The 23,938-nt window shown below is 38.8% G+C and overlaps 1 protein-coding gene across 8 annotated transcripts in view; it reads right to left on the bottom strand.

Moving 5' to 3' along the window:
* Positions 1-23,416, bottom strand: part of rapgef2b (Rap guanine nucleotide exchange factor 2b) — an 83,980-nt gene extending 60,564 nt beyond the window's left edge. For 2 of the 8 annotated variants that reach the window (XM_025063505.1, XM_025063510.1), the window contains exon 1: positions 22,457-23,412. In XM_025063505.1, the coding sequence (XP_024919273.1) occupies positions 22,457-22,525 (69 nt within the window). In that variant the 5' untranslated portion in view covers positions 22,526-23,412. Of the gene's footprint in view, positions 1-22,456 lie in introns of all 8 variants that reach the window. The other 6 variants (XM_025063506.1, XM_025063507.1, XM_025063509.1 and 3 more) reach the window with 6 other exon arrangements.
* Positions 23,417-23,938: the final 522 nt, after the last annotated feature.

Below are 23,938 nucleotides of genomic sequence, written 5' to 3'. Positions count from 1 at the left end.
TGATGATTTCACCGTGCAGACAATCACAAACAAAACTACACAGAACGACTATTATTGCTATTGCTGGAATGGGTTTCTAAAATAAATGATCATAGGAGTTATGATGACTTTACTAACTAGTTACCACAAAAATCAAACAAGTCTTGATAGAGGATGCAATAGTGTGCAGACAAGAAATGAACGTCACCATCAGGTGTCAAAGGTGAAACCATGGCTTATGAAGATCAGCAGCTCCATATAAATGAAGGTTTATATAGTTTACGATTTAGTTGCAGGTCCTCATTAGCTCCTCATTAATACAAAGTGATCTTAATTCGAAAAAAGCTAACAGTAGGCTGTGCATGTTAAAGGACAAAGGCCTCATATTAAATGGGGAAATTAGTAATTGATAAAAGTAAACAGTAATTAATTAACGTGTTCTTTTACACATGCTTTATGGGATTTCTATCAGCTGTCTCCATTTTTGCTAAAATATAGCTGTTTTGCTGAAAGTTAATACGAAACTTTTGTATGGCTTAAAAGTTTGAAGAAACTTATTTAAAGAATATTTATTGTTTGTTTGACTTTTAACTACTGCTTTGGTACATTGTTCCCTCTTATTGTCAGTTTCACTTTAAAGAGGATTATAATTAAGAAGACATCATGTTGGTACAGATCTAAACCATAGCACCATACCAGTAAGAATATCAGAACTGGATTGTTTGTCATTTTAATTTGTCTTCAGTGTAAAAGAAACTTCAGCAATAACTCTGTTGTTGTTCAACTTTAAGCCTGACCTCTAAACAATAGGCCCACAAGTCTGGTCAGAAGGTGAAAAAGAAAAAAAGAAAAACATTCCAAATGTTCTGTTGACCAAGTCAGAGCTCCATCTCATTACATAACACCAAGAGAATGGCCACACCTACAAAGTGGAAAAATGTGTAGTGAAATTACACAACACCACCTGTGAGAAATGAGCACGTGACTTTCAGAAGCACAGAACACACCACTGAGAACCAAAAGTATGTTCTGAAACTTAAACCCAGTGGTTGGTTCTTTAAAGTCTAATCATGCTTCAAATAGGTGGACTTAGACATGAACGTGTACTGGCCCTGGGAGCGGCAGCTCTGTTACATCACACTAACTAAATCCTCATGTTCAAAGTGTCTGAGGTCAGTGAAATACTGTAAACAGGACTGAGGCTGACAATGGCTGTCAATGTGCTGATATCTACCGCCGCCTACTGGAGGACTACCAAAGTACGGTTTCACTTGTGTGAATAAGAAAGGTGACCTGGGTTAACAGAACAAGTCACGTCGTCTATAAAAATGTAAGCGGTTTTTATGTAACCTCAGAACGAGATACAATAAATAAAAAACATGTCAGGTTGTCAACTAACTGTGTGGATGATTTGTGCAGATTAATTTAATTGTTACAGATCAACTTCACACTATGTAAAGTTTACATTAGAAAACCCATTAAACTGTTAAATCCTATATGAAATCTGTACATGTCATATATTGGTATCTGATCTAAAGGTTACAGTGTGACTCGGCTGGGCCTCTCAGTATACACTGTTATCACAAAAGCTCTTTGTCTCAGCTTCTCTCAGTTTCTTCTCATGACAAAACATTTGCTCATGTATCACTTTTTTACCCTTGCAGTAAGATCTATTATGTTATCTCAATAAACTGAGCTGTTACTGTCATAGTTACACCGCTTAGGTACAAATATTTATCATTCATCACATTTTACTACAGTCTGGATTTCAACTCTCACCCTAAATATTTAGGTTCAAATCCATACGATGACGTCATGACCACGGAAATGACACTAAAGCCGAAGTTGACCTTCAGACCCAGCAATATAGTGCCAACCCAATGCTGAATTCTTGCAGCTGGAACTGAATATAACATTACAAATGCACTAAATTTTTTGAGAATAATCTGCTACGGTGACCCCTGCAGAACGGAGCAGCTGGAAGTCATTTCCCATTGTATGTAGGTCAAGGTTATGCTCTTTATTCTCCTCATTACCTTCACTTGTGCAGCCGTTTTCACTTACATTTTATTGTAGTACTATATTTAACAGTGAAAGGTCCTTTTAATGGTAATATGTGTTTCAGGGATGATATCTCTGTATTTTTTATGCAGTTTACATGATGACAATAACTCACTGGGATTATATTATGTTAAGAATGTAAGCAATAAAGGGAGCAAACAAAGAAAGGTAACTATAAACCCTACAAGTACATGTGCGCAGTAGAGGCCAAGCTTAAATCAAGGCTCGCCACATTTGTACTTCATGCTGTCATAGACAGAAACTAGATGTTAAAAACAGAGCTAAATAAAACAAAACAGACATGAAGAACTTGAGCAAAAGATGATGTTCCTAGGTCGATAAAAAAATTAAATTCAACTGTGTTGGGTCTGTGTCATACAGTATATCTAAGATGTAAAAAGTCACCACTAGGTGGAGATATTGTGGGATTTTTTTTCTGTCCTCCTATCCCACAGTGACATCACTGTAAATGCAACAGGGCCACTAGGATGCAGCCTCGCAGGAAGAAATATGCAAACCCATCAATTGTGGCTTGAGTCTCAAATATTTCACATTGACTGTATGGAAAGAATGTAAAGGAGCCCATCTTTAGTTTACCACTCTCTGAGCCCTACGTTTTCCGGTCTAATTTTCTTTCCCCCTATTTTTTTTTTCTTTCGGTCTTCTTTGAAACTCTACCAAACACAATCACTGGGTATAGAGAAAAGGAAGAAGGAAATGTTTTTTTTTTCTGACAATCAAATCCAAAAGAGCCTTGTTTGAAAAATAAATACTAAATACTGTTAGTATGGACCGATCTTAAACTTCAAAGTACTAAGATGAAGTGTAAAAAATCTTGGCTAAAAACCAGACAAATTTAGTTTCTTGTAAAAAATAAAATAAACCCACAGTAGTGAGTCCTAATGAAGGCTGCATGTAGAATTCACTTTTTTTCTGTTCTGAATGCCGACAAAGCTTGTTGTTTACCAACAAAATCCTCTCGGCTTTTGTGGTTTTGGGATGCAGTTCAAACTCCCAGGCTTTAACAATTAACACCATCTAATCTGCCTCTCTTCCTTTTCCAAACAAATCCTTCCAAGAACTCAGGTGGCCTGCACCAGAGGAAAAACAGACCGAGATGCTGTTCCTGATAAACATAGTGATGAGAACGCATCATAGTTGGTCTTTGTTAAATATTAATGACAGGTTTTTGAAATGAAATCAAAACCTTTTTTCCCCCCTAAAGTTTCCTGGCGGGCGACAAAAATATGTCATCACTTTACACCTTCATTTGTGAGACAGATGGAAGCGGCGCAATGTAGACTAACGAGTGGAGGCATTTCCTTTCCTGAATACAAATTAAACAATAGCAGGCCTTGTCTTCCAGTTCGGGGCCTGAATACACACCAATTCTCTCTCTCTCTCTCTCTCTCACACACACACACACACACACACACACACACACTGACCACAACATCCTCCATTTTTCCACCTATTATGTTTGGGCCCCAAAGGAAAAGGGTGCAGCGTCAGGCTTGCTGCCAGTCGCCTGAGTTGCAAAAGGTTGAGTGGGTAAAAAAAAAAAGGGGGGGGGGGGTGGTCAAGGAAGTTGTGTTGTTTTTCCCACATGTATTTTAACACACACACACAAGGAGTCTTGTTACAGCAAAAATAACTACAGATATATTAGAGAAGTGACTCGACAAGATTTGGAAAGTAATCTAAAAGGATTTTAATTAGATTAAAGCAGAGCATCTTTGTTGACTTTTGAAGGACGTTTTGACAAACCCATGGCTATTTTTTGGGGCTATAATTTAGTTAGCTTGTCTTTCATTATTGTCACTTATTTTTATCCATATGTACATTAAAATTATACCATAATACAAAATATTGCACCTGCAATATCCTAAGTGATGCTATCTAAGTAACAAGTGACACATGTAACTGATCAGTTGAAAACAGTGTGCTGATATCTCCCATTTCCACATTGCAATGGCATATTAATGTAATTTTGACCTTGCATTTAATTAACGCCCAAACCCAAGGTCACATGCTGGAAAACACCTTTGCTTTTCTAATCTCTCAACACAACACTGTTAGTTTGGCAAATAGGAAGATGTTCCCTGGGCGGCCCTTTTCATTGTGGCACAAATGGCCAATCCATTTATTTCTTGGGGTCTGGCTGAGCACAGATAGCAGACCCCTGTGTCCATCTATCAAATGCCGCTGAGTCGCATAAAAGACAAGGGGCCATCACCTTTCAAAAAACAATGGCAATAACAAAGCAGTCACAGGTAAAGAGGGGACCCGTCTGCTGACACCAAAGGACAGCATATGTGCAACAGATGCACAACTTGACAAATGTACGAGTGTGTGTCATGTGACAATGACGTCTATATACCAAGTGACAGTCAACGTCAGTCAGCTATGAACAAAAACTTGCAGTATTGTAGTCTGAGCTGTAACTCTCAGTCTTGATTGAAGGACTGGAGGAATAAACTGCACGTGATGATGTGTTTTATATCCCATATAAATGACTGTGCAAGTATAATAAACCATAAAACCAGACGCACGCGTGTTGCTTCAGAGATATATTGACCTCACAGAGTCACCTGCTGCAATAAATCCAGGTTTGCTTTGTTTGTAGACAATATCATCATTTCCTACTGTTTGCATTTGTGCAAGAGGAACATGGCTTATATTTTCAGGAAATATGAGGCATGGTTTTAAAAATGAGCCGATTTACGTAACGTGAAACATCCTGTTCAGAAATGTAATTCCAATTTTTGTTCTGTACAATATTCATTAGCTGTTTTCAATAGAAATGTGCCGAACTTTTATTTATTGCACCGGCCATTTGGGTTAGAGGTCAACATACATTCATTGGCCCGAAAAAACAGGAGCCTCTTGTTGTGCGTATTGTTTCATAATGCATTCCATGGCGGCTTTTCCGCTTGAGTGGAGCCTTGCATTTTTACAAGGTTTGTGCAGGTTAATGCAACACTAAATTCTCCTAATTCTATTTAAAGAAGAATTTGCTTCAGTAAGACTGAACACTTTAGATGAGTTGTCAGGATATGACTTCTCAATAAATCTCATCACTTGTTGCCATGTGGTACCAGTCAAAATCAGGAGCGTCATTTTAAAATTATATTTCTTTCTATGTCAAGAAGTAGTAGCACGTTTGATTGTGAGCTGTTTTTCCTCTTCTCTCTGAGTTTGTAAAATCAGAGTGTCAGTCTGACACATCTCTGATGCTATTCTGCTATTCTTATCAAGCCAAGTGAAAGAGAAATACAGGGGGAGCCAAGTCGGAGAGACAGAGAAACCACAGTGGCTGCCTTCTGTGAGACATATGTATATCTGTAGGCACTGCTGGGAAACTGGTGAAGAATGTCTCCGAGGTTTTCACAGAGTAACGCCTCACTAGGGGATTGTGAAATCTAGAGAAATGTAATCATTCCTTCTGTCCACAGTGTTGATCAGCAGCATAAACAGAACACACTCTCCATCAACAGCTGCATTGTTGACCCAGTAGAGTCACAAGAACAGTGTTTTATGGGGCAAGACAGGGGAGCTGACATGTACTAACCAAGCAAGGAATATATATACACATATACACAGTGAAATTAAAATTGTTGGCCAAAACCGAAAATGAGGAAACCAAGGGCGAAAAACTAAAACACCGAAAAGAATCATTATGCCAAATATAAGTAGCATTGCATTTATGGCTACAACAATGTACTAAAGCTCAATAAAATTGCACTGCAATTGCCTAAAGTAATTATTAATGTTTCAAAGAATAAAACAATTACAAAATTATGAAAATATTTATTTAGCACATTCCAATAATGCGAATGTGCAAGCTGCTTTATTCCTGCATCCAAGTAATGATATTTATAACGCGGGTGAAGTACAGTTGCTTTAGACCTTACTAAAGCAAGTAAGTGCTTCTGACTTTACTTTCTGCCAGGAGAATAAATGGTCAGTACTACTATCTGAGCATTAAAATAATGTTTTAGAAAAAAAAAATTAAGAATTACAAAAATTAAAAATCCAATGTGACTTGGGAGTGGACAGCCTACATTTATAACAACTGCTCACTTGTCACTGCTGGGCGAGATTGTCACTTCATCTACCTTCTGAACTTCATAATGATCCCGCCTGAAGGTTTGAGGATAAAATCGTCAACTGTGTCATTAAGGTTACAGAAAGTGACACAAACATGTAGCAACGTCCTCAGTTAGGACGTGTCATCTCCATTTGTCATCTCTTTACAGGTATGTTCATTCAAAGTTTCTGTGCAGCACCCTCCCCCCTCCCCCCTCTTGTCACACCATGATGCACAGCATACGCCTTGAAGTTTTGACCTTTTTCAGGTTTGCCTTTCTTTGCCAGCGACCCCCTCATATAGAAACACACTGGAGTTCCTGGATCCTGTTACTGTGACAGTGCAGGAGCCGTCTTGTGTGTCAGGTCGGGGAGAGGCTCACATTCCTCGGATGACACTGGCTAGATTATGTCTCAGTGTCCACACACTGCTGACAGACACACACGCAGCTAAAAGAGGCCAATCCATTCAGGACCCCTACCTTGGAACACTCAGCGACCAATGAAAAGAGCCGTATAACATTCCAAGAAGAGAAGGAATCTGTATCAATAGATACTGCTAGACAATGTTTTGACTGTTTTTATTATTAATTAAATAAAAAATGCCAGCATTTGACATAACATTATATTTCTTTATACTCTTTTTTATATTCTCAATTTCCTAAAAACACAAATTACATCCTTTATTTAAACATTTTACACACCTGTGTGTAACTGCAATGGCTTCACAACTTACGCGACATTAAACGTCAGTCTCACCCTTGTCAGGCTGTCTAAATAAAAGCATACATCAATTTCTGAGACTATTTAAAGCAAGTCCTAAAGAATAACCATAGAGACGGAGCAGCAGTGTGTATGAGAAGATAAACTGTCTGTGGGCGCGTAATGAGATAAACAGACCACTGGGAGTCAGACAACCGGTGTCCAGAGGTTGGAAGGTCATGTTGCCTACGATGCACAATCTGCTAATGGCAATATATAGCAATATCTTGTCCTCTCAGCAGAAGTGCCACAGCATGTCTGTGTCAGTTTGCCAAGTGGGTCTAAAGAGAAGAAGAACTTCCTCCCCCACCCACCAAGCAGCCGAAACAGCAGTTCATTCCCAAATGTGCATGTTCATCACATACCTCGGGGGCAGCAGCATGATGCTCCAGTGGGTGTTGTTGCTGTTGCTGCCCTGGTGTGTTTTTGTGTGTGTTTATGTAAGAGTGCATGTGTGTATCCCCTTGTCTTTGTTTGTGCATTCCCTGTGTTAACAAACAGGGAGGCTGGCAGCTGTCCTTGAGTCTCTATTGACAGAGAGAGTGAGATCTGCTGGGTATTTTTATCCATTAGCCTTCTGTGTAAGAGAGCAGGTGGAGGCTTTGTGGATCGCACCAAGGTCAAACAACGACTGACACTGCTATCTGCGTCTGTTTGGACTGAGCATCAAGGTTGAGCGTGATTTTTTTTAAAGACGCAGCGTGGGATCCCAACAAAGGGAGTCACTGTAAGAACAAAACTGTAGCTTTTATTCATAAAGTCAAGGGACAGAGAAAAAAAGGGGTTTAATCATTTATGGAAATAAATGACCAATTAATGATTTCACAAATCTTGCTTTCTCACAACAGAAAGTCATTAAAAATACAAAATGGATTGGCACACGCTATAGAAAGCTAATTAGAAGTCCCATTAACATTAGGCACTTGTTTACACTCAGGGGCTGGAGCTGGACGGGCACACAGACCGTTCCTTGTCCCTCACCAAATCAATCACTGGCTAAACAATTACACTTCTACAGCCACCTGTTTAGACATGATTAGAGGGGAAATACAACTCAACAACTTCGTCTGCACAAAGGCATCCGACACGGCCGTCCACCTTCTACTTTCCCTTTTATTTCAGCTTGATGGAATTCACTGAATAAATTGAGCTCGTGAATGATGGCAGGCTGAAGTGGCGGTGGGGGAGCGGAATGATGTTGTAGTTGTGGGTAAAATTTAAAGGCACTTAGGAGCTGCTGTTTATTTCTCACCATGCCCGGGCAGCTGGTGGACACGGTGGCTGGCTGGAACAGGAATCAGGCAGGCATGTGAATGAGCTTAACAGCACCTACTTGAGTTGCCTGCCAGTTTAAAACTCTCAAGAACAAAACATGCACTGTGTCTCCAGAGGCTTGAAATTAGAAGCAGGCTACTACAGGGTGCACAAAGAGACAGGAGATAAAGAGCAATTATTGTGGCGTAACACATTGAAGGAGGAACTGTTTAAGGTAGAGGCACTGATAAAAAACACATATGTGCAAGAAAATTTATGTTGGCAGTAGGCATGACAAATACATGCTAAAGGTCCACTGACCTCCTAGACTCGTCCTGCTTTGATCAGTGCACGACATCCATCAGACACACATGTTAGGTTTGAAGTATAAGCAAATGTCCCAGTTGAAAAGAATTCTTCTATCTATGAACATGTGTAAATGAGGTTTCCAGTTTGAGTGCCACTTAAAAATGTCAAAACAAATTGTAGAGATTATGAAAAGCAGTTGCAAGTAACTTAATGCAGCAGCCAACTGCTTCAGTCTGATGCTGCATTCAACTTGCATAAAATAAGAACAAAATGTCCTTAAAGTGAAATATTGGGAGTTTTTTGTTGTTCTGTCTTCTGTTAACAAAAAATGCAGGGTAGAAATCTGAAAAGGTTACTTTAAAAAAAGTGACATTTTGATTTGTCTGACTAATACTGAGGAGGTACTGCTTGTTCGTGTTATGAATAAAACAATAGGTAAGTGCAAAGTCCAAGGTGCAGAATTTCCCTGCAGTACAAAGTTAGAAAGGAAACAAATTATGAGGAAATGTGGAAGTAGTGGCTCAGCATTATAGAGTGGCTGCATTGTTCACAGTACGATGAGGTGCTGGGGAAATATATTACTACTATCTGTGTGATTTATACAAATATGTACAAAGTGAGGCATTTATGTCTCCATCGGCAAGTACTGGTAAGAAATTCAGATTCTGCAGTAAATATTGAGACACAACACTGCACCACTGCCTGAAAGAGTTGGGAACAAAACGTTGTTCTCTCTACTTCTTCTTTCCACTGACACTGTAATTTTGCACAACAAAGTATGTTTGCATGACTGTCTCTTTAAAAAACTTTAAGACAACATCTATTGTCCTTTTGAACTGCAGCATTCAGCTTGAGGAAAGGTAAGGGCAGGGCCCATAATCTATCTTTGTCAAAGACACCTTGGGGGCATGAGTCTCAAATAAAATGAAATAAAAATCACATTTTATTTTAACCGGTGAAGGGTGAGGAGCTCTAATTTTGAGCCATTCTCTCTATCACTCTCTTAAAAAAAAAAAAAAAAAAAAGACGGTGGGTTACAACCAGCTTCCTCGAGCTGACATACACAATGTAACGCAGAGTTAAAGTTTCCTCTCTACTATTTAACACTTGATTCCAGTACAGAGCTGACTGAAGGCCAGAGCTGACTGAAGCATCTGCATTGTCCATCAATCTGCAGCCTCTCAACACAGATAGTGACCACAGAGCTGCACTGTGACCGTGTGCAGCTCTTACAACAACCTCATTCAGTCATCTACTGGAGCAAAATGTAAACACAGCCTCAGCACTCATCTGTGTTACCCTGCCGTGGGTCAGCATAATTAACAAGAGAGTCAGAACTGGGGCCTCAGCTAAAGTTAACTTCAGAGCATCCTCCAGGTTCTCTTTTAAACTATTCCAACCCAAAGTAATTACCTTCCGAGTCTGTTTTTTTTTGTTTTGTTTTGTTTTGTTTTTTGTTGATATCAAACATGGATGTGAACCAAACTAACTGGAACTGCACCACCTCTGTTAAATTGCACCAGCTAATTCCTGTTGGTTTTGGTGTAAAGGTAAAACAATGCAAGACAAATATATGTATATAGCACATTTCACACACAAGTGTAAATCAATGGACCTAAAGCAGCTAGAAAACCACAACAAAGTCTTTATTGTTGTGAGTGGTTTGCTACAGTATACAGATAGAATAATAAAATAGTTACAGTCATTTCTAAATATGCAATGTAACTCTGTTGTATTGCATTGTCTTTCCAACTGAAAAACATAAATATGCAGCTCTGACCAAGACAATGCTCAGTGTGGATTTGGGGGTTTGACTTGTACCAATGCTGGACACAAAGGGATCTCTCAACGCTGTCACTGAACCTCATCATAGCAGGTCTGCACCCGGGAACAAAGCCAACCGTCCAGCCAAATGAAACTCCCTTCATCTCGTCCAGACAAAGGCCTCAAAGAGAAGCCGCATAATGATCACAAAAATTGCACAACATCCCATAAAAATCTATTCACTGGTGCTCAAAATAAGAGCGAGGGGCGACGGAGTATGGAAAACAAATATGGGGTATGGGGGCAGGCTCTAATCTTTTCAGGGAAATAATAGCTTTCTTGGTGGTCAAAACGATCCAAATAAGCTTGAGTCTACCTTTGCCCCCATTTTTCTCATCCAATTAACTGGACACAAATACACGGATAAATTCTACAACTGTCCATGTACAGTGCTTTCCTTCTGACTGTATTGATAGGTTTTTTCCCCTGGTCTTACGTGGATTAATTTCCACTTTTCTACAAAAAATTTGAATTCAATAATGCATCTTTCTCTTCTGGCCATCTGCATGAGGTAATTCAAGCATTTGAATTCTCCTCTTGCTGTTGGTTGCTAGGGAACTAAGGGAGAAAGTCTTTCACTACGAGGACCGTGAGCCAGATTTCTCTTTTTGGGCCCCAAAGGCCACAAACACAGTCTGGTCAGCAGAGGAAGACTGAAGCGTGCTGTTTGTTTCCAAGGAATCTTACATCAAACCGTATGTGCTGTTGTTGTTGTACAACATGCTAAACAGATGTTACTTCAACTGTTAAAAGATATGAAAAATCACATAAAATTAATCTGAATAATATAACAATATATTTTTTAAATACAACAGAATTTCTTTTAAATACATTTAGGCAGTGTCAGTGTTCCCATGTTTGGAGTCTTAACCTAAAATCTCCAGACTTCCTGGCTAGAACAATATGTTCTCTCCAGACAGGGATTGAGACAACAGTTCATTCACGTCTCTTTACGGTTTGTCATCAAAATAGAGTGGGCTCTGGAACCTGGATGTGTAAGGCATGACTGTCCACTAATTTAGTCCTAAAACAAAAGTTGTACAGGATTCCAGTGTCATACTGCTTACGGTTAGTTAGTCATCTGTAAAACATTGTTGCATGCTGTTCACATTGTCTTCAATGGGCGTTTCCTGTTTACAGGATTGCCCTATGATCCCACCCTACGCCTTTCGCTTCACTCAGACTAAAATAAGCCCCAGCTTTTACATGGATGGGGGTCAGGCTACATCCTCAGGATGCAGCACAAAAGAAACAGGCCACACCATTTTGGTCTGGTAGAACTCCAGAAATATTTCCGTTTCCTTGAGATTACAAATATTCCCAATTACCTGGAAGTTTAAACATGAACAGCACCTGGTGTTATCAGACAAGTGTTTATATAATCATCTATTAAACAAGAAAAAACCTTTCACTGCTTTATAAATGCAGTTCTTTGTTCTTGTCTGTTTGTCATATCCAACACTGTACTAGTTTAACTGTACTGTTAAACTAAACCAATTTAAAACCAACTGGCTTGTGCAGGGAATATATAATCTGAGTGACTAACAGTTTTTGACAAGCAGAAGAAGCTGTTTTTAAAGGGAATCATTGTGTTGCTCCACACTTTACTCGCTGGTGAATTTAACAAGACTTAATGTAAAGTCCTTCACATAAAAACATATGAAACGTACTGATAGATGGCAGCTTTACATCCAATTACAATCAAATACAGTCTTTATTTGGGGCAACATTAACACCATCTGTGGTGGTCTGCTGGACATACACAGGCAGCCTGTTAGACTTAAGTGATACATCAAGAGGACTGAGTTTGAGTCACATACACTTTGACAAACCAAAAACTTCATAGCAAACAATCGACAAACAAATCAATTATTCATGCTGCTTAATAACTGTTGACACATGTTTAGGTGGAAAGGGTTTTTTCCATGAAATGCCGGACCTTAAGAATTCCCTCGGTCTGAATCACACTGCGCGGCTCCTTTGTTAATGTGACCGATCGGTGTCTATTGTGTTGTGCTGTACAGTTCAGACAAGAGCCAACTGTTATTTCTGAGTGGCATTCAGAGCATTTCTTAGGAATGTTTGCTAACAGAATCAACCAGTATGCACAATAAGCAAATACTCGCTAAACTGATTGTACATGCATCACAGCGTTGTTAAAAATAGGGCTAGTTTTTTTCTTTAACCAAGAAGCTTCACTGCAGGAGCATCAAACACATTTATATACAAGTTGTGGTGATGAATGATTAATGAAAAGGGTGTGGTTTAAACGGGCATATTTTAAGCACAAAGAAATTACAGGGCCATATGGTCTGCTAGCTGATGGCTGCTTGAGGTCAAACAAGGCAAGTGTCAATTAGCACGGTCAAGGTCCAGGGAACAGAAGAGCTAATGGGGTTTCATAAATTATACTCAGATTGAACGGTCATTGCTTGGTTAAGGCAAAAAAACTCCAAAAAATCAGCCTTATTGCAGGAACAGAATGGACGACTGTCACTGACATTACATCAATGTGAAAGAGAACATAGGTCAACCAAGAGAAGCCAATTACACCATCTTCCACAAGTAAGGAAGCACGGAAAAACTGTCAAACATTCCAGCGTGAGCTTGATTACATCAAGATCTTGGTAATGAACGGACCTTTTCCCTGGTGGGCAAAAGGGGAACGAAAGGCTAAAGAGTTGGAAAACGTGACCAACCACAGGTTAGACAAACCCTTGGGGACCAATTACAAAGATAAGATTTCAACAAGATAGATATTCAACACCGAACCACTCCACTGCACACAGGAAGTGGAACAACAGTGTTGCTTATCGCTGAAGTATGACAGAGAAACAATGTCTATCCATGTTTTTTCACTCATCTCCTTCTTGAGCTCTAGTGAGACCATACACTTGAGAAGAGTCAGAAATAGCCAATGAGTTTACACATGTGACAGAATCAAAAAATATCAATTAACAAAAGTAGCTGGATGTGTTCGTACTTGGATCATTATGAATTACCTATTCCAGCTCCCATGACAAACAATCACATGAGTAACAAAAGCACAGCTCTTGACAAACCACAATTTGCTTAAGGCATGAAGAGAGACATTGGGATCAGGGACACATCCGGCCAACAGTGGTATGACTTGACATGTTTTAATCACCTTCACTTCCCACACCTTTTACTTTAAGCTTCACCGAAGTGTGTATTTGCTAACAATACAAATGAGTAAGCTTCGTTTGAATACAAGTGCCCGACTGTGTAGTAAAAGAATATTACTTTAGGGCATCAATGTTATTGACTCTTACTGAAAGCCTTTCAACAATGCATTTTACTAAAAACACAGTTTTAAGAGACTTGTTTAAATCTTACCTTCTCTCATTTACTTTCAGTATGTTGGTTATGTAGAAAATGTTAGAAAGACTACAACATAACTGGTGCTGTACGTAGAAAGAATCACTTGAAGTTACCCAGGACTAACTGCATCTGCATAACTGCATCAGCTGCATCGGACCAGTTCAATGAACATTACAGTTACCCTTTCAAAGATGTTTTTCAAACGCCATAGAGAAAGTTGTTGATGTTGTCCATAAACAGTGTATTCACATAAAAATAACTCTGGTATTCTAATGCAGAAAGCACAGCATCTATGGGAAGAACTGCCAGAAACACTGCCATGTCATAACATGCAATTACTTTATTAGCCATTACTTCCACCTGCTTTAAAAAGATTTGCAGAAACACTGAAATAGATTTACACAAACGTTGTAAAAATATAATACAGATAATAAGGACATACACACACATACAAACATACTAATTCAAAACATTGACTGGATCAGACCCTCCTCATGCAAGGGCAACCATTTTTAAGTGTCACTGCTACAAACAAGGATTAGCTGCATGGAGAAGAAGCACACTGGGGTTTAGTGATTTCTAATCACCTAAATTAATCAGCTCTGTATCTGATCCACTTTGTGTCTGAGCAGCTTTGTAAGAAGAGGATTATACAGTACGACAGACTGGAGCTGAAAAGTAAACACATAGAGGTCTGGTCTACATTTAGACATTTAACACCTATCTTTAGAGTCTGACAAGTGACATCTAACCTCAGTCTACTGGAGTGTCAGCTAAGGATTTAGGCAGTTCTAACTAAATGTCAATGTAGGTTTTTCCAAATACCAGAATTTCCAAACTTTTCCTATGTGATGAAGCTCTTAATGACAGCTTGGGCTGAAATTTGAGCAATTAAGAAGTGGGTCATGTAAATGTTCCACATCACAAACAGTTTATTCCTTAAGCGCTTTGAGCAGCAACGTGGGTCTAAGGGCTGAGTTATGTAAAGACTGTGGTTGCTCCACGACATGATGTCTGCCGCCTTCTGCTCTGAAGGACAGTGGAATCTTAGAGAGCTTTGACTTGAGAGCTCTTTTCTCCCATATTTTAAATATATCTGACCTGTGAACATAAGGGGACTGAAACATGTTAGGCATCAGCATCAGAATGCAGGCAATTAAAGACAATGTGACCCTTAAGGCCACTTGGAAATACACTTATCCAGATAATAATGATACAACACTTTTTTTGGTTAACACTAAAAATCCATGTGTAATCCAAAGCAAAATATGCAATGATGCCAACTAAATAAATGAATATCAGGATAACAGTGAGACTTGATTATGATATATGAGACAATGACAGGACTACAAATGTTCCAGTGTTTCCTTAGAGAAACAAATCTGAACCACTGTGGCATTTCATCATTTTTCAGACATTTATCTACACAATTAAATAGTAAAACCTGCAATAAATGGGTTATATATTGGTTATAGATTAAGCCTGTTCAGCTGCAGCTCTCTGTGAAGTCATAACACTCTGGAATCAACACGTTTAATTCAATCATCAATACATTTTAATGGCTTGCTGACAACCACTCTGTGTTAAGTTTTATTATAATTCCTGCATACAAGGGGAAAAATGTGATCTGGAATTTGAAACATGATTCAATGAGCCAATTGTGAGCTGCACTCTTGCATCAACATTTTACGTTGGCACATTCGAGTTTCTCTACCACTGAAATCAAGCCCTGTGTTTAAACTGTAAGGAACACGTCACTGTGGCCGAGTGCTGAGTGTGTGTAACCACTTCAGCCAGGACTTGGTCTCTGCTTTCAACACAAGAACAACATGTGACATCACTTTACTTCTGCAGGGCTTGTGTTACCAAGCACAAGGCCAGTGGCGTCTAAATTTACAGACTGGAGGGGAGTTTGTAGAGAACTAGTCCAAAGCTGCATGAAAAAGAATACTTCAGGAGGTCAAGGCTGTAGTTCTTAAGAAAAAAGAAATACATCATAGCACCAGTTAAAGTAAAAAGCGTTTCTCAATGAACACATTTTGACAATGATTTCCATGCAAAATGAAGCAAAACAACGCCCAGTTCAAGAAACAAAAACAGCTTTTAAGAAAACCGAGCTCTGTCGTCAAGAGATTCTTCCTGTTTCACTGATGCTTTTCCACTTCCTGAACGGACTGAGCATGTCACAGTCTGGAGCAAAAGACACCAATAAATCTGACCAAAACTGTAAAATATTTAAAGATATATTTGTCTCTTCACTATTTTCCATGTTATCTTAAAGGACAATTCCCTTCATGTCAGTCCTATAAACGTGTAAATCCTGGGTTTAAACAACACAGTATATGTCTTGTAGAGGTTGCCCTCAGCAAACTACAACCTTTAATTAACCTTTGCTAGCAGACAGAGCATCACATTTTCTTTAAGCTGTGAACAAGCAAGTAAAACACTCATCTTCTTTGCAGGTAATTACATATAAGATCACATTACATTTTTATGTTTTGATGCTTCTGTAACTGCACAAAAGAAATCTAGAACAGAAAGAACGAAAATTCGAATTAAATTAAAAAATCGGACTACCAGAAGGACCCATTACGTTTTCACCCAATGTACTCAATATTCAAATATCTCAGTTGACAGAAAACATTCCAATGTTGCAGGAACTCATGAAATTATTGATGACAGTGCAATTGCAAAGAGACTGAATACTTTCTCCAAACAGTAAAAAACTGTTCACAATTCATAGAATTCATGCAAAATAAAGAGTATTTCTAAAGGTGCCAGCATACATGTAAATGTTACCTTAGATAAGGTCAACAACAGAAAGGAACACAGTCCTCACTTACTAATATATCAGCTACCTTAAAATTCTCCCACATTTTGTGATAACCTCTTTAACACCTAAGACAGTTTGAATACTGGTCAGTATGTGTGAAAGACATGTCATCAAACCCTTTGCCGCGTGTTCTTGTAAGGTTATGACCAGCTATACATATCCATGACATGTTAAGGGGGCTGTAAATGTCCAGTAAAAGCCCTCTAAATCTCCTCTGTCTGTGTTGAATGCAGGCACCGAAAACAAGTGTCTGTTTCCAGCTGAGGTCACGCAATAGGTGGAAACAATGTAAAGCAGGCAGCTAGTCCTCTCAGCTATGAAACTAAAAAAGCAGGGTCAGGGCAGAGAAGGACGTTTGTTTGTGGCCTCTGGCTCTGCCACCTGGCTAAAGCATATCTTTCTGCAGCTCAGCTACTAGTTAGAAAAAAACAGCAGTGAAAGCAGAAGCAGTCATTAGTGCACCCAGAGAAACCAGGTGCAGGAGGATTTCTGTTCCTGTAAAATGGTGGAAATTATTTTCTGATAGAAGGATTGATTATAACATAATAAGATTATATGGAAAAAACAAACCAAAATATGTAGCAATAATAAAGAAAATCCAAAGAGTTTCTTTTGCTTATAACTTTAGTGCAAGCAAGAAAAATACTTTGGGATGCCATCTTTGCTGAATGCATTTCTGAAATATTTGGGCATAGACAGAAATGGCAGATCAAACGCTCCGGTTGCTTTAAATCCCAACACCACTGGCAGAGAAATGTGGCAGTGCTTTTTTAGAGAGACATGTTGTCCATTTTCAGTTCACTTGGCGCTCAAAGGGAGAAACTGAAAACATCAATGAAAACACTTGCTGTGAGGTGGTATGCGATTTGTCATGTGACAGTGGGTCAAAGGGTCACATCCTACTGTGGTCGTCCTTGAGCGACAAAGACAGATCCGTCTGACCATTAGCTAATCCCAACAAAGAAGCCCTGCCAACACCAGCAGGGTAAACTGTGACCACGTAGCAGTACAGTCCAGCCTTTAACAATATAAAGCAGTGGTCCCCAACCTTTCCTGCGCCACACACTGGTAAAATATCTGTAATTCTTTTTCCACGGACCGACCTTTAAGGTGTGGCAGATAAATACAACTAAATAAAATGATCGCCCGGCATAAAGACTGGTATTTTCTAAATATAATAATAAATGTTAAGACACTGTGTATGCAACTTTATTAGCAGCGCCCTTGTAACACTGCGCTTGTCTTTTAAAGCAGAATGCTTGGTCTCCGAATGGCAAAGCATTTTGAAGGCTTCATCACCTCATTAGAGATCTGTTCACCACGTATTATGCAGCACAGGCTTGTTGTGTAGGAACAACCTGTCGCATAAATTCATTTTGCCAGTAGGACTCCTGGAATAGTCTGTTAAATGCAGCTTTCTTTCTTCAAAGACGTAGGCTCTTCTTCTGTCTCCTCACTTGCCCTTTTAGCCTGTGCAAAGAAACTTTCCAAGAATGTTTTTTTTTCTGTTCATTTTGCTAGCTTGGGGGTTTCAATTTAGCCGTAATGAATTGTGTTACCAGCCAGAGCAGACCTTTTAAGAAGATAGCGGACGTAGGTAAGACATGTGACCGAGGCAAGAATGTTGACATGTTGACATGAGTGTGAGTCCTACACAGATGCGGCAGAGAGAATCTAGTAATTATTCAAAATAAATCATTGTTCAGCATCAGATAATAAATCAAATGGAAACAATATAAGTTATGAATTCTTTATATGCAGCCCGGTACTAATTCACCCACAGACCGGTACCGGTCTGCAACCCTGGGGTTGGGGACCACTGATACACTGTACATAGAGAGTCTCATGACTAGAACGCATTATAGTTTGTTAATAAAAAATAAATAGTATAATTAAAATAAATTAAAAATCAGAGTTGTTTATTGACTATAAACCTACTTTATGACTATATAACTACTGTTATTTTACAATGAAACAACTAATTTGAAGACAATTAACAATATTTATAGTTGACCCAGTCCTGATATATTCATAGGTGTGACATATGTTAGAATAATAATAATAATAATAAGGTGCGCCACTTGCATCAACAAAAGTTAACATTACTTTTTTTTAATATTAGATTTAAAATAAACTTACTAAGGATTTATGTATTGTTGTAATTGTATAATAAAATATTTATAACAAATTCAAAAGCATAATAATATCAAATGGTGCTGTACCCAGAGGTTATGGTTTTAAAGGACATAGGGGCAAAAAATCCTGTGAATGGAAATCCTGTGAAAAACCATGGGCCCACCTACCGGCACATGGAATTTCATAGGCCCTTTTATGTCAGGTGCTTCAGTTTTGTTGCTCAGGCCCTGAATATTTGTTTCCTGACACAGCAAGGTTTGAAGTAAAGACTGCACAGTAGGTAAACTCATTTTAAGTAACCTCCCAGTGGGGCTTAATTTAACCAAAGCCTCAGCGCATTTCAAGTGTTCCCTTATATACTGTATGTTCTGCGTGTTTGGACAGTTCTTGAAAACGTTCTAAATTTACAAGGATGAAAGCAGCATGGACATTCTGAACATTCCTTCAGCTGTTTTCAGGATGAAGCATGTTTCATCAACACGAGGAAATCGTGCCAACTCTCAATCATTATTTCACTTCCTGAGGCATTTCTGAGTGTAAACAGATCATTAGTTATTATTAAGTTAACTTTGGATTTAACTGAAAGGAATAGATGATTTTTAAAGCATAAATACTGGTTCAAAACTCTGTAAATGACACTTTAAAGTAAAACCAAGTAAAAATGGGGAAAAACAATGGATTACTCAATTAGCAAAGTACAATTCAAAGAAAAGATTACAAGAGAAAATTGAACTGTTTTATGGGGTAAGCCAAACCTCTCTTGTTGTTAACATTAGTTCTGGGCTGTTGGTTTTGTACATATACTAGAAAACCTAGATTAATCAAGGACACAATTAATTCTTTTGGCCAAAGGACAAAATCTACAAGTCACGGTTCCATTTCAATTGAACATTACTGAGACTGATGCGAGCCAAAATCTATACACCCATCTACCCCTCCTTCCCCCCCTCTCCCTTACTCTGGGAAAACACACATATCATAGCTTGAATGGAACCATAAAGACCACAGGCCAGTTCAATTAAGAAACCATCGATGATTAAGCCAAGGATCGTTTTCTCACAGACACAGGCATCTGTGCCACTGACTGTAGCCCACTGGTTTAAGCGGTGGTCTATTGATTGTCCATTGTGTGTAAAGCCTTTGCTAACGCAGCGTCTCTGTGCAGTGGAGGTAGTGCACAAAAGAAAGAACAGCATCCGGGGCTCACTGTTTGACTGTGCAGCAGAGCTATCAAGGTCTAAAGGCATTCAGCTCGGATTCTATATGTTATAATTGCCTGATAATCCAGGTACTGCTCAAAAAGAGTAGCCAGAGCCTGTTAAAAAAAACACTAATCTTGCAAAAGGAAACTCCTGGAATGACTGTTGAATTACATGATTCTGAAGTTAAAAACGTGACACAAGGCTGTGACACAACCATTATGATCATAAACTGGCAGCCCACTTGGGCGATGTGGCCATGTAAAGGTTTACACCTGGTCTACTGAACATCACCAAATAGATCTTTAGAATACAAGTATCCAATGTGTGATGCCTATGGCATTAGATGTTTACATTATGGAAAGAAAAGGATTTTCAAAGTATCTGGAGGATTTATGCCGCCCACCAGGAAGTCTTCCTGTAAATAGGTAAATAGCAAAACCCATAGCGTTAAATGCTTTTGGGTCTAGAAAACCGCTATACAAGCATAATTGATGAACACTGACATAAAAGATCATTCAGATAATCAACTAAGGCTAAAAGAGAAAAATGGACAACAATAACCAATGTCTGTTTGGCTGCTTCAGTCTTTAAAAACCAAGAAAAGACTCATTTGCAGAACCACTGGTATCTTCAGTTCCTAAAAGATTAGGAAGTGAAGTAAAAAGAAAAGGGATGTGACCCGTGGGTGAACTTCTGTCAATCTGAACTTCTTGGGACTGCTGTGCAAGTCGCAGTTTCTACATGAGCACATTTTAGAAATGGTTCTGTAGCCAGTTCACCAGATTTCAGATTTCACTTCATTTTTCAAAGGGTGAACTTCCAAAAACAGGATTTGTCTTGTTTTGTTCACTGTTTATTGAGAAAGTCTGTATTATGCACCTAGTTCTTTGTTTCTCAAACATAAAACAAACTTCTTATAGGAGGATATTATTGAAGTCGTCAAGTCTTTTTGGGGCTGTGATTATAAAAACTATTATATATTCCATAAAATGCCTGCATTAAATTGAGGTTTGTTGTATAACAAGCTGTTGGGTTTCATGTCTGCTGTGGTGGGCTAATATGGGCCATTGGCTAGACTGGTATTTGGCTCTTAATCTGTGCATCTGATGCAAACACACTAATCAACTGCGACAATAAAACATGCATAATGCTTTAATGCTGTGGCAAAGCATTGTATGCATTTAGAGAGCAGCTTCTATTCTTTACCCTCACTAATGGCATTTTAACTTATTTCAAACTTCCAATGATCCTGCATGGCTTGGCAAAGACAAAAACACTGTGATCAGTCGCAGCAGTTTGTGTTTTTATTACTGTTGCAAAACATTTTGAACATGCTTCAATCTGGCACAAGGACATCTTTGAGAAAGATTCAAGCACCCTGACATACATGATTAAGGTTTCCTGAAAACTTTGCAATGATTGTTATTGCCTTTAAAGATTATGACATATTATTCATGACTAAAATATGTGACCAAAGATTATAATCACCAAACTACTGATTTGAGTTGTTTTTTGTAAATATAGAAAAACAAATATCATAACCTAATATATTAACATGAAATCCAAAGCTACTCCTTCTTCTTCTTCTTTTCCTTTCGTCTGTCCTTTTTTTCCAGGGGTTGCCACAGCGAATCAGCGTTTTCCATTTCGCCCTGTTCTCTGCATCTTCTACTCTGACTCCAACTATCTGCATGTCCTCCCTCACTGCATCAATTTATCTCCTCTTTGGCCTTCCTGAAATCCAAAATTGAAATCCAAAGCTACATAGAATCAAATTAACACTGATTATAATCATTAAGTTATTACCAGGTATTTTTAATGCACATTCATTTAAAAGTCATCTTGTATCCAGTTTATCGAGACCTTGCCCAATCTTTAGGAACTTTGACAGTTTATGGACTCAAACAAAATACTAGTATAGGTTATTGTCAATTGAAGGTTTAAACACATTAACATTTTCCAAAAGCTTCAAAATATGGATCAAAATCACTTAAACAAATAGACAGGACAAAGCTGATCTTGTATTTTAAAAACAGTTTGTTGTATATAGCTAGGTCTGCAACCTTCATCTTAAGGATTTTCTTTTATATAATTAATAGGACTTTAAAATTATAAAATTATAGCATGTTCACGTTCCACCCGGAATGTAATCATGTTTTGGTTTCCTTGAACTCCTGTGTTAAAGTGTGGTTGAGGTTGTGGTTTGTGGTTGAAAACCAAACACTAGGATGTTATTTATTTGGTGGGCTGAACTTTCGTATTTACATTTTTACACAGATATCTGCACGTATCGATCAAATGAATAATCGATAAAACAGGAAGTTGGTCGAATTATTTGATACGGTAATGAAATGGGTAAATGTGGCTTCCTAAATGTAGCTGCAGATCGGGGTTGGAGTCGTACCAAGGCTTCAGCCCTTGTTATGTTAAGTGGCTTTGATTATCTGTACTGATACAGACGGAGCTTAGTGGGATGCAGCCCTGCGTAACGTAACACGGGTAGGGACTGAATGACAACAGTTGCACTCTAAAGGAAACACTTCACAGCCCTAGCATGTTGCCGGCTGTTGTCAGTACGATTGTGAAACAATAGTGCAGCTGTACCGGGGAGGTGGAGTGCGGGGCAAAAGTAAAACGCGTAACTTCAATACACATTAACACTGACCTGTTGCGTCCTTTCAGCCGGATTCATCATCACAGCCTGCCGAAAGCTGTTATCCACATAAGACGCCATTGTTTTAGTAGACGCCGTGGGTACGGATGGGATTTATCCTACAGATAAAGTAAAGAAATGATCTAAATATCCAAGGATGAGGATATGTTCCACGGAGTTATTCCCCACTGTGTTGCTTTTCTTCTCGTCTCCCGTGTTCAAATGCTAGCGGGTGAGCTGGGAGTGCCCGCAGCCAGGCCACGACTGGAGCCAGACAGCCGAGCGCTCTGCTCGCTGTCTCTTCGTTCAGCTGGCGAGGAGCCTCCAAAGAACTGCAGCTTCAGTGGAAAACCGGAACGAAACGTCCAACAGAATGGGAACTTCTTCTAAAACAAGTCTTTCAGTTGGGAATGAAGAAAATAACACTCCACTCTTTAAGCCACTGTTCACCAAAGCTATCTGTCCCTTGTCTCCTCAGCATTCTGCTAGCGACGAAAGAAATTCCATGTTGGATCCAGCAGTATTTAAAAATATATAAACTCACGGGTGACAGTTATCCCGTCAATAACAACCTGATCTCCATCACGAGAGCAAGACACGGTCACATTCACTGAGGAAAATTCATTTTGAAAGCATTTTCTACGGGTCTAAAAGTGTAGACTGCCCCGCCACCGCTCTACTCTGTTGTATGCCACCATGGTGACTGACAAACCAGTGTCAAGTCGGACTTAATTAACCGTCACACTTCCCTTATTGATTTTCAAAATAAGATAGAGTAGTGCGAAGACCGAGACAAAAGATGGACGACGATAATACGGGTAGTGTCTGCGGTAAAATAATGCGGGGTGGGGTTTGTGTACTTTCCTCTTCATTCATTTAAACAATAAAGACCTGAATTTTTAAAGACATCGACTAAATGAAAAGTTGCACAGCATTCACATTTTATTAAAACATTAATTCAATGTCGACTTTTTTTGCAAGATTAGAAAACCAATTCTAAGTATAATAAAATGTGTTTAAATAAAAACAATAGAGGCACATAATTAAAAAAAAGTAAGCACATCAATGACATGTGCATAAAAATAATAACCCCTCCCATGTCTCCATGTCAAATGACTGGGTATGTGTGATGCAGCTTGAAGGCATTTAATAATTAGCCATCAAATTACTAAATTTGTATTCAATTAGGTTTCACGGTCAATTAAAAATAAGTATACTAACAAAATAATAATGCACACTGCAGTGCTGTAGCTATGTAAAATGCTACAACAGCACAGTCATATCGTCAGTTTTAAAAGTATTTATCTATTACGTTTAAATAATGCACGTTTTACTAATTTATTGTACTTTGGTTAAGTCTTAATAAACCATGTTTCATGCTAGTTGGGAGTTTTTCATTTCTTATTTTTAGTGAAAACCCTCGCATTTCCTGCCTGACTGTTTTTATATCTATTTGACTTGACAGCGATTTAGTCACAAGGGGCGGCTCATGGG

Source organism: Cynoglossus semilaevis, chromosome 15, assembly GCF_000523025.1.
Source record: "Cynoglossus semilaevis isolate Cse_v1.0 chromosome 15, Cse_v1.0, whole genome shotgun sequence".
Taxonomy (NCBI): domain Eukaryota; kingdom Metazoa; phylum Chordata; class Actinopteri; order Pleuronectiformes; family Cynoglossidae; genus Cynoglossus; species Cynoglossus semilaevis.
The sequence above is the reverse complement of the archived record's forward strand: the minus strand, read 5'-3'. Positions and strand labels throughout refer to the sequence as shown.